This window comes from Macaca nemestrina, chromosome 3, assembly GCF_043159975.1.
Source record: "Macaca nemestrina isolate mMacNem1 chromosome 3, mMacNem.hap1, whole genome shotgun sequence".
Lineage (NCBI taxonomy): Eukaryota > Metazoa > Chordata > Mammalia > Primates > Cercopithecidae > Macaca > Macaca nemestrina.
Genome location: NC_092127.1, coordinates 35293280 through 35309025, shown reverse-complemented (window position 1 = coordinate 35309025; position 15746 = coordinate 35293280). Strand labels below are relative to the sequence as shown.

The following is a 15746-nucleotide window of genomic DNA, read 5'->3' as shown; positions in this document are numbered from 1 at the left end:
CCTTTGGAGATAGTTAAGACAGCAAGTTACTATTCAAAAAATCTGGTAAAATAAAAACAAATAATAAAGCCTTATCCTGCATTTCCTATGTGAATTACACTTAAGAGTAATCAAATAGTTGTGAGAACATTTTCCTTAGTTGAAGAATTCCAGATAATAAATGTAAAGGAATAATAGAATTCAAAAGTTACCATTCTTCAACCTGTAACAAAATAATGGTATGTGTCTGCTGATGCAATAAGAAGCAAATGGCATCACCTAAATGAATCTGAAAACAGTCAGCTCTCTGTCTCTAATGCCAGTTTATAGGAAATAGAGGGAATGGAAGAACACGGTAAATGAATCCCAAGGATGTAATCAGCCACATTTAGCATGTGGAAAATCAACCGGACAAATGACTTGGTTTTTTTAAAAAACCATAGGAGAACAGGTAAGAGGCCTGACTGTTATACATGGAAACTTAAAGAATATATCAATCAAATCAATTTGTGAACTTATTGGGATCTTCATTCAAAGAAACCCACTATAAAAGACATGTTTAGATAATCAAGAAAATTTAACATAGAAAGGATATTAGCTATCATTAAAGCATTATTGTTAATGTTTTGTAGCTCTGTGTTTTCAAAGTCATTATTTTTAAGAGATATTATTGAATTATTTGTGGGTGAAATAACGCGCTTGATATTTGCTTCAAAAAACTTCAGCAAAGGAAAGAGGCAGTGACACATGAAGCAGAATGACCCAATTGTTGATCATCATTGGTCCTCTGTGGGTCACATAATCACAGTGGCTCACTCGTGATTAAGTTTAAAATAGACTTCATACATAAAAACTTACCCCGTCCTTAGCTTTCACCAGGAGATCATAGGTAGCAGGATCCCTTTCCCTGTCGATATCTTGAGAAACACAGATTCGCCCATCATGAGGGTCGATCCGGAATGCCTGAGGTGCTTCATAGCTCAGAAATCCATCATAAAGAGAATACTCAATAAAGCCATAGAGTCCTGAATCTGCATCAGAGGCTGTCACCTATGAGACAAGAGGGTGATTGGGAGGAAACAGAAATGCTAGCATTACTTTTCAGTTAGTCATGAATTATTGCAATAATTTTCACAACCACATGACCCCCATAGCTATTCACAAAGCCTAGGCTTTGGTTTTGTCTCTCTCTCCTCGCTTACCTTCTGTGATAATTCCCCCTTCACTTTTCTCCTTTCTTTGTGAGTTCTCCTTTTCAATATCTTTTGCCCACTCATATCTTTTCAGATGATCTATGAAAGTTTGAGGTCCTTAGGGCTCAGCCCTATGTTCTTTTGTCTTCTTATTTCATTCACTATACGTAACTAATCTCATCCAATCTCAAAGATTTAAGAATACCCATAGGATTAAGGACCTGACAGCCAAGCTGTTGATTCCCTCTCATACCTAGGCCTTCAAGTGATAGGCTTGATGCCCCCCATCTTTGAGAGCAGCAAGGGGAGGGCCAAGAAATCAAGACAGTAAATGCCACCATTACTAGAAACCCAATCCCAAGGACAGAATTCATGCTAGAATGTGAGAGTTGAGTCTCCCTGGCCAGCTTTCCTTCTGGGAGTAATGTCCCAGTCAGAGCCCTGCACAGTGGTATAGCATTTGGTCTGCAGGTGCCTGTAGGTACATGGGGAATGAAATCCAGCCCATGCTGTGCTCTCCAAAACAGGCACAAACACTGACATGCCCAGAGAAAAAGGCACCATCTTATTTTGCCATACCTACCACTTATGTTACCAGCAATCCTGTGCCTGATAGAAAAGATGAAGCAAGTGAAATTATAAAAGCACTTAACTTATTTATACTAACTGTGGGAGTATACAGTGAGAAATACAACAGGCTCTATAGAACTCAAAAAATTCTCGAGCTCATAGGCTCATGATAGATAATGCTTTTAGTTTACAACCCAACTAACAGTAAGAGCAAACACCTACATAGCACTTATAATAAAAGCAGCACTTTAAGGGAAGACAGGAAGGAAGAGAGGAAGAGAGGAAAGAGAAGGAAAGAAGGAAGGAAGGAAGGAAGGAAGGAAGGAAGGAAGGAAGGAAGGAAGGAAGGAAGGAGGGAGGGAGGGAGGGAGGGAGGGAGGGAGGGAGGAAGGGAGAGAGGAAGGATTCTATGCTATAGAACACATACTCTTATAAGAGCTTAAAATACATTACATACTTACAACCTATAGGTACTAATGTTCATTCTTCAGATCGGACAAGTCAGGCTCAGAGAGTTTATGTAACGGGCCAAAGGTCACATAAAGAATAAGTGTCAAAACTGAAATTCATATCCATACAATTGGCAGCAAAGGGCATGCTCTAATGACCATGATCTATGTGCTGCCTCCCAAATCTGACACCTTGTCATATAATCCTTTATTCACAGAAAAATCAGACCCCAAATCTCTTGAACTTCCTCTGATGCAGAATGTGCTAGATTATGTGTAGCGCCATTCCAAGTAAATGTTTACCCCATGTATATGTTGTTTCTCACCATAATATCATTAACATGAAGGCAACTAGTAATGGTGCCTGTGCTCTTAAGTCTTAGCTGAACCTTTTATTCCATGTGATCAAATTCAACTGGGTTCCAGAAAGCAGAAATATAGAGAAAGTGATCACAATTGGAATAAAAGAGAATTAAGCAGATTAATTCAGAAAGTCCAACTTCCCATTAATGGACATCACAGAAAAAGAGAAGAGAAAACAGATAAAATGAAAAAAAAAAAAAAAAAAAAGGAACAAAGGAGCAGCTATTTCTTTGCCACAAGGACACATATGGGCAAGGTCCCCAAAGTCACTCTGACAGGGAAGGAGAGAGATGGAAGAGGCCTTCTGGCTTTTAACTTCTTCAGCCCAGAAGCCGTGCTCAGTTCACATTCCACTGGGCAGAACTAGTTATGTGTTCCCAGCTTAGCTGCAAGGGAGGCTGAGAAAAGGAGAGGAGCATAAGGATATTTGGTGCATACAAATGGTCTCTGTCATACATATCATTTAGTGTAGAATATAAGAAGACAGGCACTTAAGATTATGTAGGTCTCCGAGTAGATGTAGTGAAACTCAAGCAAGTGGAAAGTTCTACCCAGAAATGGCTACCCAATACCATTAGGTTTAGTTTTAGAAAATAACTCTGGCTGTGTTGCATATATTTGTAAGGCTTTTAGGAGGAAGGCAAAAATAAAAGAAAATTTCATCACCTACAATATTTGTGCTCCTGTTATACTCATTTAACTCTGGACTGAAAGCAAAATAATCAGCTTTTCATCAATACAATATACATGCAGGAGCTACACTTTAATTACAGTACTTTCCAAATAAAGCCTCACCCTGACAACGTATTCAACAAAGTTCTCAATAAACCTTCTCCTTCATCCTGTTCCATCTTGAGCATATAACTAGAATGTGACTTTTGGAGCTATTTTGAAGTAGTCTAGCTTAGTGGTTCTCAACTAGGGACAAATTTGCCCCCCAAGAAGACATTTAGTATGTCTAGAGACATTTTTGGTTGTCACAACTGGGGAAGGGTTTCTACTTTCATTTAACAGGTTAATTCGAGAGATACTGCTACAATGTATTATATAACATCCTACAATGCCTAAGATAGACTTCACAACAAATAATTATCTGGCCTAAAATGTTAGTAGTGCCTAGACTGAGAACTCCTGGGCATGATGAAACTTCTACCAACTGGCAGTGTTATTTTCCCGCTTTAATTGTCTATTTTTTGAACTGATGATACAACCTTTAAATTTATCTTTTCTCTCATCTAACTCATTCTGTAGCAAAATTATTCATCCTGTGCAACCATCTAACATATTTATAAGTTCTTCTCATCATGTCTTCTCATATTGTGATTCTTCTCATCAGTTGGACTGAAGCAGGAAATCCACAAATTTCCCCACTACAAAGAACTAAACTCCAAATACATTTGGTCTATTCTATTCTGACAGCTGTTGATAATTTAGCAGCTCTAAATTCCTGAAGACACCAAATATATCTTCTAAAGCCATATGGTATTCTCAATAACTTCGCCTTCATTGAAAGACACATACAATGAACTTTTAAATTCTAAAATTCATTCTTAGCCTTTAATAGTACATATTAATAAGTAATTCAGCTTATATAAAACAAATTTCCTTATTTCCACTTTCAAGACCTTTTTCTCATCTGGACTTTTGGCAAAGCAAAATGTAAGGACACAAAAGTAGGATAAGAGTATTGATCTCAATTTATGTTAGCAATTCATATTCTGAGTTTCAGAATCATAACATAAGAATGTTTTTCTCCCTGTTTTGACCAAAATACCTAAAAATATTGACCTAGTATTCTCAACAACATGTCCCACCTATTGGGTCTTGAATGCCTGGAATTAATATTGGGTCTTGAATGGCTAGAAATAATTTGACATCTTTCTAAGATTTATATTTTCCAAAATCCATTGACTGACGCATAAAATTTAGGCAAATTGAATAATAGCACATGGAAATGGCTTTGTCAAAGCTTCAAGAGGAAATCTTGCTTAGTTAATAAGCTCCGTGGGTCCTTCCTCCAGAGATGGTTGTTTAAATTGAGGCAAGAAGCACCTGGCCAATTCTATTATTGCAATCTTATGATGCTGATTGAGCATCAAGAGGATATCTCAGGAGGATTTTTATCCCTATATCTACTTACTGAGCCACATTACAGCACTCTCAATAACATTCCTGTGTTCTTCATCCCAATCTCAATTTACCTATTTTAGACAGAGATGAATCTGATACTTTTTACTGTAAACTTCTTCCAACTCAGAATTGTTCTCCTTGAGTCTGATCTTTCACAAGTTTGATGGAAACATTATAAAAATGCAAAATATCAATATATTATTAAAATCCCCCTGATTCCATTATTAGCTTTCTGAGATTTAAACAATTTTTATCAGACAAGGATGCACACTCTCACTACTGTTATTCAACATAGTACTGGAAGTCCTAGCCAGAGCAATCGGGCAAGAGAAATAAATAAAAGGCATCCAAATAGGAAAAGAAGCCAACCTATCTCTCTTTACTGACAATATAATTCTATACCTAGAGAATTTATAAGACTCTGCCAAAAGGCTCCTGGAACTAATAAACAACTTCAGTAAAGTTTCAGGATACAAAATCAATATACAAAAATCAGTAGCATTCTTATACAGCAATAATGTTCAAGCTGAGAGCCAAATCAAGAACACAATCCCATTTACAATAGCCACCAAGAAATAAAATAACTAGGAATAAATCTAACCAAGGAAGTAAAGGATCTCTACAAGAAGAACTACAAAACACTGCTGAAAGAAATCATAGACGACACAAACAAATGGAAAAACATTCCATGCTCACTGATTAGAAGAATCAATATTGTTAAAATGGCCAGACTGTCCAAGGCAATCTATAGATTCAATGCCATTCCTCTCAAACCACCAATGTAATTTTTCACTGAACTATAAAAAACCATTCTAAAATTCATATGGAATTGAAAAAACACCCCAATAGTCAAAGTAATCCTAAGCAAAAAGAACAAAGCTGGAGGCATCACATTATCCAACTTCAAATTATACTATAGGGCTACAGTATCCAAAACAGCATGGTACTGGTATGAAAACAGAAACATAGACCAATGGAACAGAATAGAGAACCCAAAAATAAAGCATCACACCTACACACCATCTGATCTTTGACAAAGTTGAATAAGCAATGAGGAAAGGACTCCTTATTCAATAAACGATGCTGGGGTAGCCAGCTAGTCATATACAGAAGATTGAAACTGGATCCCTACCTTTCACCATATACAAAAATTAAATGATTTTAATTTCAACCGAATGAATTTTAATTTTAATACACAATAATTCACAATATATAAATATTTAAATGGATTAAATATTTAAACGTAAGACCTCAAACTGTAAGAATCCTAGAAGAACAACATTCTGGACATTGGCCTTGGCAAAGAATTTATGACTAAGTCCTCAAAAGCAATTGCAACCAAAACAAAAATTGACAAGTGGGACCTAATTAAACTAAAGAGATTCTGCACAGTATAAGAAAATCTCAGCAGAGTAAACAGACAACCCACAGAATGGGAGAAAATAATCTCAAACTATGCATCTGACAAAGGTCTAATGTCCAGAATCTATAAGGAACTTAAATAATTCAACCAGCAAAAAACAAATAACCCCATTAAAAAGCTGGCAAAAGACATTAACAGACATTTCTAAAAAGATGACATATAAGCAGCCCACAAACATATGGAAAAGATGCTCAGTATCACTAATCATCAGAGAAATGCAAATCAATACCACAATGAGATGCCATCTCTCACCAGTCAGAATAGCTATTATTGAAAAGTCAAAAAATAACAGATGCTGATGAGGCTATGAAGAAAAGCAGATGCTTATACACTCTTGGTGAGAATGCAAATTAGTTCAGCCACTATGGAAAGAAGTATAGAGATTTATTAAAGAACTACCATTCTAACAATAATCCAATTACTGAGTAAATATCCGAAGGAAAATAAATTATTCTACCAATAAATTATTATAGCAAAAACATAGAATCAACCTAGGGACCCATCAATGGTGGATTAGAGAAAATGTGGAACATATGCACTATGGAATGCTGCACAGCCATAAAAAAGAACAATATCATGTCCTTTGCAGAAACATGAATGCAGCTGGCTGCCATTATCCTAAGGGAATTAACACAGGAACAGAAAACCAAATACTGCAGTTCTCACTCATAAGTGGGAGTTAAACATTATGTACATATGGGTATAAAGATGGGGACAATAAACACAGGAGACTACTAGAAGGAGGAGGTTGGGAGAGGGTTGAAAATCTACCCATTGGTTGCAATGCTCACTGCCTGGGAAATGGGATCAATTGTACCCCAAACCTCAGCATCACGCAAACCTGCACATGTATCCCTTGCATCTAAAATAAAGGATGAAATTACAAAAAATACAAATAAATAATTTTTATTACTTCCTTCATGTTAACATCCAGGTAAGAATTCCTCCCTATGAATGTGTCACGAAGACAGGAGACAAACTGAAATTATTGGCTCTTGAAGGCATGTTTCCACGGTTTTTGTATGTTTTACAAGTGGAAAGGATCTGCTTGCATCCCCCGCATCAGGATAACAGGGCTTCCTCCCCTTCAACATCAGTGGTCACTGCAGCCATTTATATCAGCCAGACTCCACCCAAAAGGCATGATGTGACAAGTTTAGCCATAATTCCTCTATCCACTCCCAAGTAACTCTATACTTAACTCAGCAAAAGTCGTGAAAAAAAATAAAAAGGTCTCAGAGCCCAGTAAAAAAGAGCAATAAAACAGGAGTTCTAGGGGGAAAAAATGGCAGCACTTGAGATGAAATTTAAAATTAAATAACCCACTTTTTTTCTTATTACAATTTCCAGTTTTTCTATCCATGAACATTTAACAATTTGTTTGAAGAAACAAAGTTATTAACACAACACACACATAGAACTTTACATAGAAAAGAAGAAAAAAATCATTAAATAACGTTTTACATTTGAAGCACTGGACAACCACTGATCCCGCAGCTGAAACAGGACTATAATATTCCAGTGGAACTTGGAATCAGCACTGGGGCCCACAATTAATGCAAGTATGCCACGCTCTCTGGACACCACTTGGCAAGTTCACCAAGTTCCAAAGTCTAATGATCGAGGCTTGATCTTTATTTTCCGAATCGTTTGGCAGCCTTTCACACAGCTAGTCATCGCCTCCTTATTGAAACATATCCTTCATCAGACACCACATTATGGCCGTCCTCCTCATGCACCACCTTAACTGACCTCACCTCAGTTTCCTTCACTGGTTTTGTATTCTCTTCCTGGTTTCTGAACACTATAGCACCCGGTCTTGGGACTACCTCTTTTCAATCCACACTGACTGCTTGTAGGGGACTGAATGCTGGCCTCCAAAAAAACTCTGTCAGTGTTCTAATCCCCAGCACCTGTGACTATTTTCTTATTTGATAAAGGAGTGACCACTACCTTATATGGCAACAGACAAGATTAAGTTGAGGATTTTGAGAGAAGAATCTTATCCTTGCTTATCTGGGTGGGTCCTATATCCAACAAATGTCCTTACAAGAGATAGGCAGAGGAAGGTTTCCCCAACAGAAGAGGAGGAGGCAATGTGACCAGGGAAGCAGAGATTGAAGGGATGTGGTCACAAGTCAAGAAACACCAACAGCCACCAGAAGCTGGAGGAGATAAAGAATGGAATGACCCCAGAGCCCCCAGAAGGAGCAAAGCCCTGCTGGATTGCAGACTTCTAGTCTCTAGAATTGGGAGAAAGAATAATTTCTGCTGTTTCTTTTTTTATTTTATTTCATTTTATTTTTTGAGATGGAGTCTCACTCTGTCACCAGGCTGCAGTGCAGTGGCACGATCTCAGCTCACTGCAAGCTCTGCCTCCCGGGTTCAAGCGATTCTCCTGCCTCAGCCTCCCAAGTAGCTGGGACTACAGTGCGTGCCACTATGCTCAACTAATGTTTATTTTATGTTATTTTATTTTTTATTTTTAGTAGAGACGAGGTTTCACCATGTTGGCCAGGATAGCCTCGATCTCTTGACCTCGTGATTCGCTCGTCTCAGGCTCCCAAAGTGCTGGGATTAAAGGTGTGAGCCACCACACCCGGCCCAATTTCTGCTGCTTTAAGCCACCAAATTCTTGGTAATTTGTTACTGCAGCCTTAGGAAATTAGCACACTCTCTGAGTGGTCTGACCAACCCATGGCACTATACCAATCTCTGTGCCAATGACTCCCCAATTCTAAATCTCCATCTGGGCTCCAGACTCTGCATCCTTATATGCCAACTCACACCTCACACATCTCAAGTGACTAATTGGCATCTCAAATGCAACCTGCTCAAAGGGAACTCCTGATTCCCACCCCACTCCACCCTACAATCTGCTACCCTCCCAGTCTTTTTAGTGACTTATACTACCATTCACTTTCTGCTACACGCAGAGAGATCCTGTTTAAAATGACACCAAATCCTATTACTCTCTTGCTCAGACGCTTTCAACAACTTCCCATCCTACCCAACATAACCCAAGTCTTTAATCTGACCCCTGGCTATTTCTCTGACCTCATCCCCTACTCCTCTCCAACTCTCTCACTCCCCTCTGGACATACCCATCTCCTCGACAGTCCTGGAAAACACTGGCTTGTTCCCACCTTAGGGCCTTGTACTTAGTGTTCTCTGTGCCTGCAAGGCCTTTCCGCCAGCCTTTAGTATAACAAGCTCCTGTCTCTAAAATCTACTCTTTGTACACCTAATCAGACAGGCTTTGCTTGATGCTCTAGTCAAGAGTGTCACTTTACCTCTGTCTCACCCTTTTTTTTTCTTAACCCTGCTTTGTTTTCTTCAGAGAACTTATCTCCATGTTATGTTGCATTATATATTTTTATTTATTTGTGTATTGATAATAACATGTCTTCCCCACTGGAATTTAAGCTTCAGGACAACCATTACACTGATCTCGCCCCACCCCTAACCACCCCTGCTGCATCTCCAGCAGCCATAACACTGATGCCTAGTTCATACTGAGGTGCTAGAAATGTCTGTTGCATGAATTAATGAATACAAGCAAGTTTAAGAAATAACCTTTACGACTATTTTCTCTATTTGTTCTTCAGAGGAAACATGTAAGAACAAGGTGGTTCATGACACTCATCAAACATTCATTAAGGAACAATAATTTTACTCATAAAACACTATTAACGAAGCTATATTATCATAGAATAAGATCCATAATGCTTTTTCAAAGCCACTAAATGCTACAACTAAAATCAGCTAGGCTGATTTTAGAAAGAAAGAAAGAAAGAAAGAAAGAAAGAAAGAAAGAAAGAAAGAAAGAAAGAAAGAAAGAAAGAAAGAAAGAAAGAAAGAAAGAAAGAAAGAAAGAAAGAAAGAAAGAAAGAAGAGGAGGGAGGGAGGGAGGGAGGGAGGGAGGGAGGGAGGGAGGGAAGAAAGAAAGAAAGAAAGAAAGAAAGAAAGAAAGAAAGAAAGAAAGAAAGAAAGAAAGAAAGAAAGAAAGAAAGAAAGAAAGAAAGAAAGGAGGAAGAAGGGAGGGAGGGAGGGAGGGAGGGAGGGAGGAAGAAAGAAAGAAAGAAAGAAAGAAAGAAAGAAAGAAAGAAAGAAAGAAAGAAAGAAAGAAAGAAAGAAAAAAGGAAGGAAGGAAAGAAACCGATCTCAAAGCATGTGGAACTATTAAGATGTTGGAAACAGAACATCTTTTAAAAGGTTTTACCTTTTAAAATGTATGTTCAGAGAGACTCTCACAGCTATTAGATGAATAGGCTGAATACATATCCTCAAGTTACAGCCTGAAAAAGTTGTTACAATAACATGTTTTTATTGCCTTAATTGAAGAATGAGTTTAAGAAACCATGAATTCTATTACTTAATTATTGTCCTTTCTTCCCACCTCAAAAAAGCAGTCTAAGGAAATTTTGTGAAAGGAGACCAGTGGGGTTTAGGGAAATGGAAAGTAACTTGTCCTATAAGGTGTTACAAAATAAACAATTAAAATAGTGTGATCTAATAAAAGAATTGGCAGGCAGATCAATAGAACACAAAAGCAAGACCTGAAACGGATCCTACTAAAACTAAAATTGTATATAACAAAGAAAACCATTGAAGAATGTGGGTTTATTCCCATAAATTGCTAGAAAAATTGGCAAAATACATGAGGAAAAATCAGGATTGATAGTAACCTCAGACCAAAATAAATTCTACACCAATATGTTAAATGTAAATAATGAAATCATTTAAAGCACAAAGAATATATAAAGAAATATTTGGCTGATCCTTACATTGAAAAGAAATTTCAAAGTAAAGAAGAATTTCAAAATTAAAGCAGATCACAAAGGAAAAAGTCAATAAATTGACTACATAAAGGCTTAAACTCCATTATGTCATAAATATACACAAAATATTAAAGGCAAATGAGGTATGATATCTGCAACAAATATATATTAAAATGTTAATGTCCTTAATATAGAAAGAGGCCTTCAAAAATAAAAATAATATGGATTTCCCTGTAAAAAAAAATGGCCAAAGGACATGAACAGGCAATTCATAGAAAAATATATTAAAGATATTCAACTTCACATGTAATTAAATAAATAAAAATAAAATAATACTTCTGCCTTCCAAATTAGCAATCATTAAAATAATATATTAAGTTGTAGAAAGATGTATTAAGTATATGCTTATTCTTATAGCCCATCTGAAAAGTAACTTTGTGTTTTCCACATATACATGTTAAACATTCTCCCGAATCTAAAAATATTCATCTCTTTTGACTCTGTTAGCATATTTCTAAGAATATACATAGAAAGATATTTGTATGAAAAACATAATGTGGCATTATTTATTCTAAAATCCGAATGTCCAATCAGAAAAGAGTTGTTAAATAAATTAAAATTCATTCATAAGAGAGAATTCAATGTAGTCATGAAAATTGTATATTTAAAGGCACAATAAAAGGTTCAAAATATTGTGTTGAGTAAAAAAAAGTAACTAAAAATTACATATAAAAATCCCATTTATGCAAAAAAATTCAAATTTAAAACTGAAAGGAAATAAGGGGTTAAGTGATTTAAGGTGGGGAATAGGTAATTTTAATTTTTTTATTCCATTCATTTCTTTCCCAAATTTTCAAACATACATGTAATTTTTGTTTGTTTGTTTGTTTGTTTTTGAGACGGAGTCTCGCTCTGTCGCCCAGGCTGGAGTGTAGTGGCCTGATCTCGGCTCACTGCAAGCTCCGCCTCCCGGGTTTACGCCATTCTCCTGCCTCAGCCTCCCGAGTAGCTGGGACTACAGGCGCCCACCACCACGCCCTAATTTTTTGTATTTTTAGTAGAGATGGGGTTTCACCGTGTTAACCATGATGGTCTGGATCTCCTGACCTCATTATCCGCCCACCTCAGCCTCCCAAAGTACTAGGATTACAAGCGTGAGCCACCGTGCCCAGCCAAATACATGTAATTTTATGGAAACATTATTATAAAAAAGATGAGCATCAAAAAATATTAATCCTAAAAAGAAATTATATTTGATAGGCATTGGCCATCTGTCTTGAACTATTATGAGTGCATCTTCACAGTACTGGGTTCTTGAAGACCCACTACAGCATGGATGGGGGAGGAGTCACAGGACTGAAGGCATTCCTGATGTCTAAACCAGGGGTGAGCAAGGGCGGGACAGTAAATATTTTCGGCTGTACAAGCCATAAAGCCTCTGTTACAACTACTCAACTCTGCCATTTTAGCATGAAAGAGCCATGGACAATAAGTAAATGAATGGCTGTGTTCTAGTAGAATTTTATTTACACATACCAATATTTGAATTTCATGTCATTTTCAATTATCATGAAATATTATTTCTCTCTCTCTTTTTTCAAGCATTTAAAAATGTAAAAACCATTCTTAGCTTTTGTACCAGGTGGTACAAAAACAGACAGGAGGCTGGATCTGTCTTTACCAGAGAGAGAGAGAGAGAGTTTTTTTTAAAGGACCTAAACTATTTGTCTTCAAAATGCTTTCACTGAGTGAAATTTTTACATCATGACTTTATATTTTACAAAATTTTCATTTTAATCATGTTTGTCATTGGAAAAACTAAAACAGAAAACGGATCTGTTACAGGATCCAGTAATTATTTTATCAAGATCCTTTTAACTTTAAATCTAATCACACTCCACGACCCCTGCCCCTCCAAGCAAAACACACACACAAATCAAATGAAACAAAAACCTCTCCATGGTACCTATGCGAAAAGGAATTGAAGGAAGTTAGTTAGAGAAATAGAGCGCCCACACAGGAGCTCTCATTCCAGAGCTCTTCTCTACCAAACACACTGTTTCAATAAGGCGTTGTCTGCCCTCACAGCTAAGATTACTCATCTTTAAGAGAAAAATTAATTTATATTTATGGCATAAAAATTAGGTTGCTGGTAGCTGATCCACAGACTGGCACTTAAACATCATTTTAGTTACTTGCTTTTGAGTTATTAAATTATTTCAGTGAACTGACCTAGGCTGTTGATACTGTTAACCCTGTGACAAAAGAATAGATCGAAATATCAATTGTAAGTAACTGGCTGAGTAATGTTCAAAAGTCACCTCACTTTTATATCACTAAGTCCTAATTCACACACATACACACACACACACACAGGCTCCAAATACACCTACATCATCTTTCACTTCCAGATACACCTGAAAAACAAGTTATGACGTCTACTTTCCCAAGTTCTTACTATACGACTTTCAAATTCTCTTTTTAACTGTTTATCATTAGCATTAACAGTATTAATAACAAGTGAAATTCTCTTAGTTCTGGTTCATATGATCATTTGTCATGTACAACTCTGTTCAGGACAACAATCTTTTTCAAATACATTTGTAGTATTCTCTTCATCACCAAACAATAATAAAATAAAGAGAAAGAAACCATATGTAAACAACAAAACAATCCATGACCGAATATTTTCATAGTATTCTTACAGGTATCTGGAAACACAAAAAAAGTACATGATCAGAAAATTTTATTCATCCAAAAATGAATTTGGATTACAAATACTATATGTCCATCATAGATATTGGCAATGTCTAACACCATAAATCCTTAAATGACAAATTCACGAGAGGATCCTAGCTAAGTATTTCTTCCAAGGTTTTATTTCCCTGAAGCTCAGAAGTAAATTCTTTGGCCAGTATGAGTCACATATGAAATTTGGCAGAAGGAACAGACTTAGAAAAGCTGACACTTATTTTTAATTTTTGTTCTTACCTCTAAGATTTCACAATGGAATTAATTTTCACATACGCCTCATATACACAGGCATCAGTACTTTCAAACTGCTTAGTAAACGTCTTCTTTCCTCCGTCTTCATTCTCTGGTTTGGTTACCTCATCCAGTCTCATGATTTTAAATATCTCCTATATGAGGGTAGCTTCAACTTCATGTCTCTGGCATGAACCCTTTCCTTGTGCTACAGATTCATATATGGAAATACTTCCATGACTTTCGCATTTGCAGTACAAGGAAAGCATTCAAATCTAAAAATAGGCAGATCAGAGAGTCACTGATGCTGAGTTTGCAAGAGGAGGCAAAGTGCTGAAGGAGAAGAGGAAGAGTTAAAAAGACTGAGGGAAAGCAGTGCTTCTCCAGGAGAGGGGCCATATGCAAATGAAAACAAAAGTCCAGGCGAAAAGACAAGACAATGGGCAACTGGGTCAGCCAACCTCATCTGACAACTCAACATCCTCTCAACACCTTATGGGTTGGATTGCATTGCAAGAATCCCAAGTAAAAGGTGACTTTCAATGTTTTGGGGGTTCTGTGTGTTCCCAGCAGAGAACAAGATACTATTTACCCCGCAATCACCTGTACTCCACCAATGTGAACAGCAGGAGATGAAGGCAATGGGCCACATGATGGCCCTGACCTGTTGAAAGCTAAAGCTCATTTCCTTTTGACCAATATTCTAACTCAAGATAGAAGACCATTGTGCAGAGTTACATAAATGTTACTATTCCCAGAGAAAATAAAAATCTGAATAACATACCCCAAACTACTAACAGGTGTTCTCTCTTGGGGTACAATCATGGGAAAGGTTAACTTATAAAATGAAAATGACACAGTTTTGTAAACAATGTTTTATACTGAGCCTGATATACTTTATATACACCAAAAGCTTCCACATGGTATGATTGTTAAGGGCCACCCTCTTCCCACTCCACCCACAAAGATACCTTGAAATGCCCATGAAGTCCAGAGAGGGGAGCTGGTTGTTGATTTTTTTTTTTTTCAAACGATTCACATTTAAGCATCTCCCTCTTTTTGGGGAATGAGTATCATAATTCAGAATCATTTGACTTTTATCTTTTAGCTGTACCTCCCCATATATGTTTTGTAAAACAAAGAGATACCCTAAATTTACGCACAGAGGTCTTCCCAGTGGAAGGATGCATTCCCAGATATAAACATGAACAGGTACACTCTAAACTCAAGGGAAACCCATGGGTTAAAAAAAAATTCTAATGAAAAAGACAAAGAGTAGGAAGGCAAAGTGAGTAAGTTCGCAATATAAACTTAAGGGCTGTGATTTCCAGTATGGACTGTGACTGGCTGCACTATAGCTAACTGCTTCAGTTTTCACACCTACAAAACAGTCGTAGTCACAATGGGCAAATATTAAGGTCTGGAAACCTATTCTCAATTTAGCAGCTTTGCTTCATGGAGGAAAAAAGAAAGCCATGCACATATATCTAACTACGGAAGTGTGGACTGCACTGTTTTGTATACCAGCTCCCAATACAATCACTTTTACAGAACTCTATATTTATTGTAAACATACTATTTAGGGGACTTACATTTTAGTGTCCCCTTTATAAAGACTTACAGGAAAACCATTTCCTCAGGCCTTAGTATCAGGGAAAGTCAATGCTGCTTGTCCTGATCAGTTAGGAATGTTTCTAACTTGGGAACTATATGAGTCTTACCACTTCACTGATGTAGCTTTAATACATGTGTATAATCTTGCATAATCCACTTCCATGTACTAAGGCTTCCTGATTTCATCTCACTATTCCATTTGACTTTTGTCCTGATTTCTTTAATTTTATCTTCATCTTACTGAGTTTTTTGTAGTTTT

The 15746-nt window shown here is 36.9% G+C and overlaps 1 protein-coding gene across 1 annotated transcript in view; it reads right to left on the bottom strand.

Moving 5' to 3' along the window:
• LOC105463508 (dachsous cadherin-related 2) overlaps positions 1-15746 on the bottom strand; it is a 269926-nt gene that overhangs the window by 154487 nt on the left and 99693 nt on the right. Inside the window, exon 2 of the mRNA XM_011710642.3 lies at positions 838-1029. Within this exon, the coding sequence (XP_011708944.2) occupies positions 838-1029 (192 nt within the window). The remainder of the gene's footprint in view (positions 1-837; positions 1030-15746) is intronic.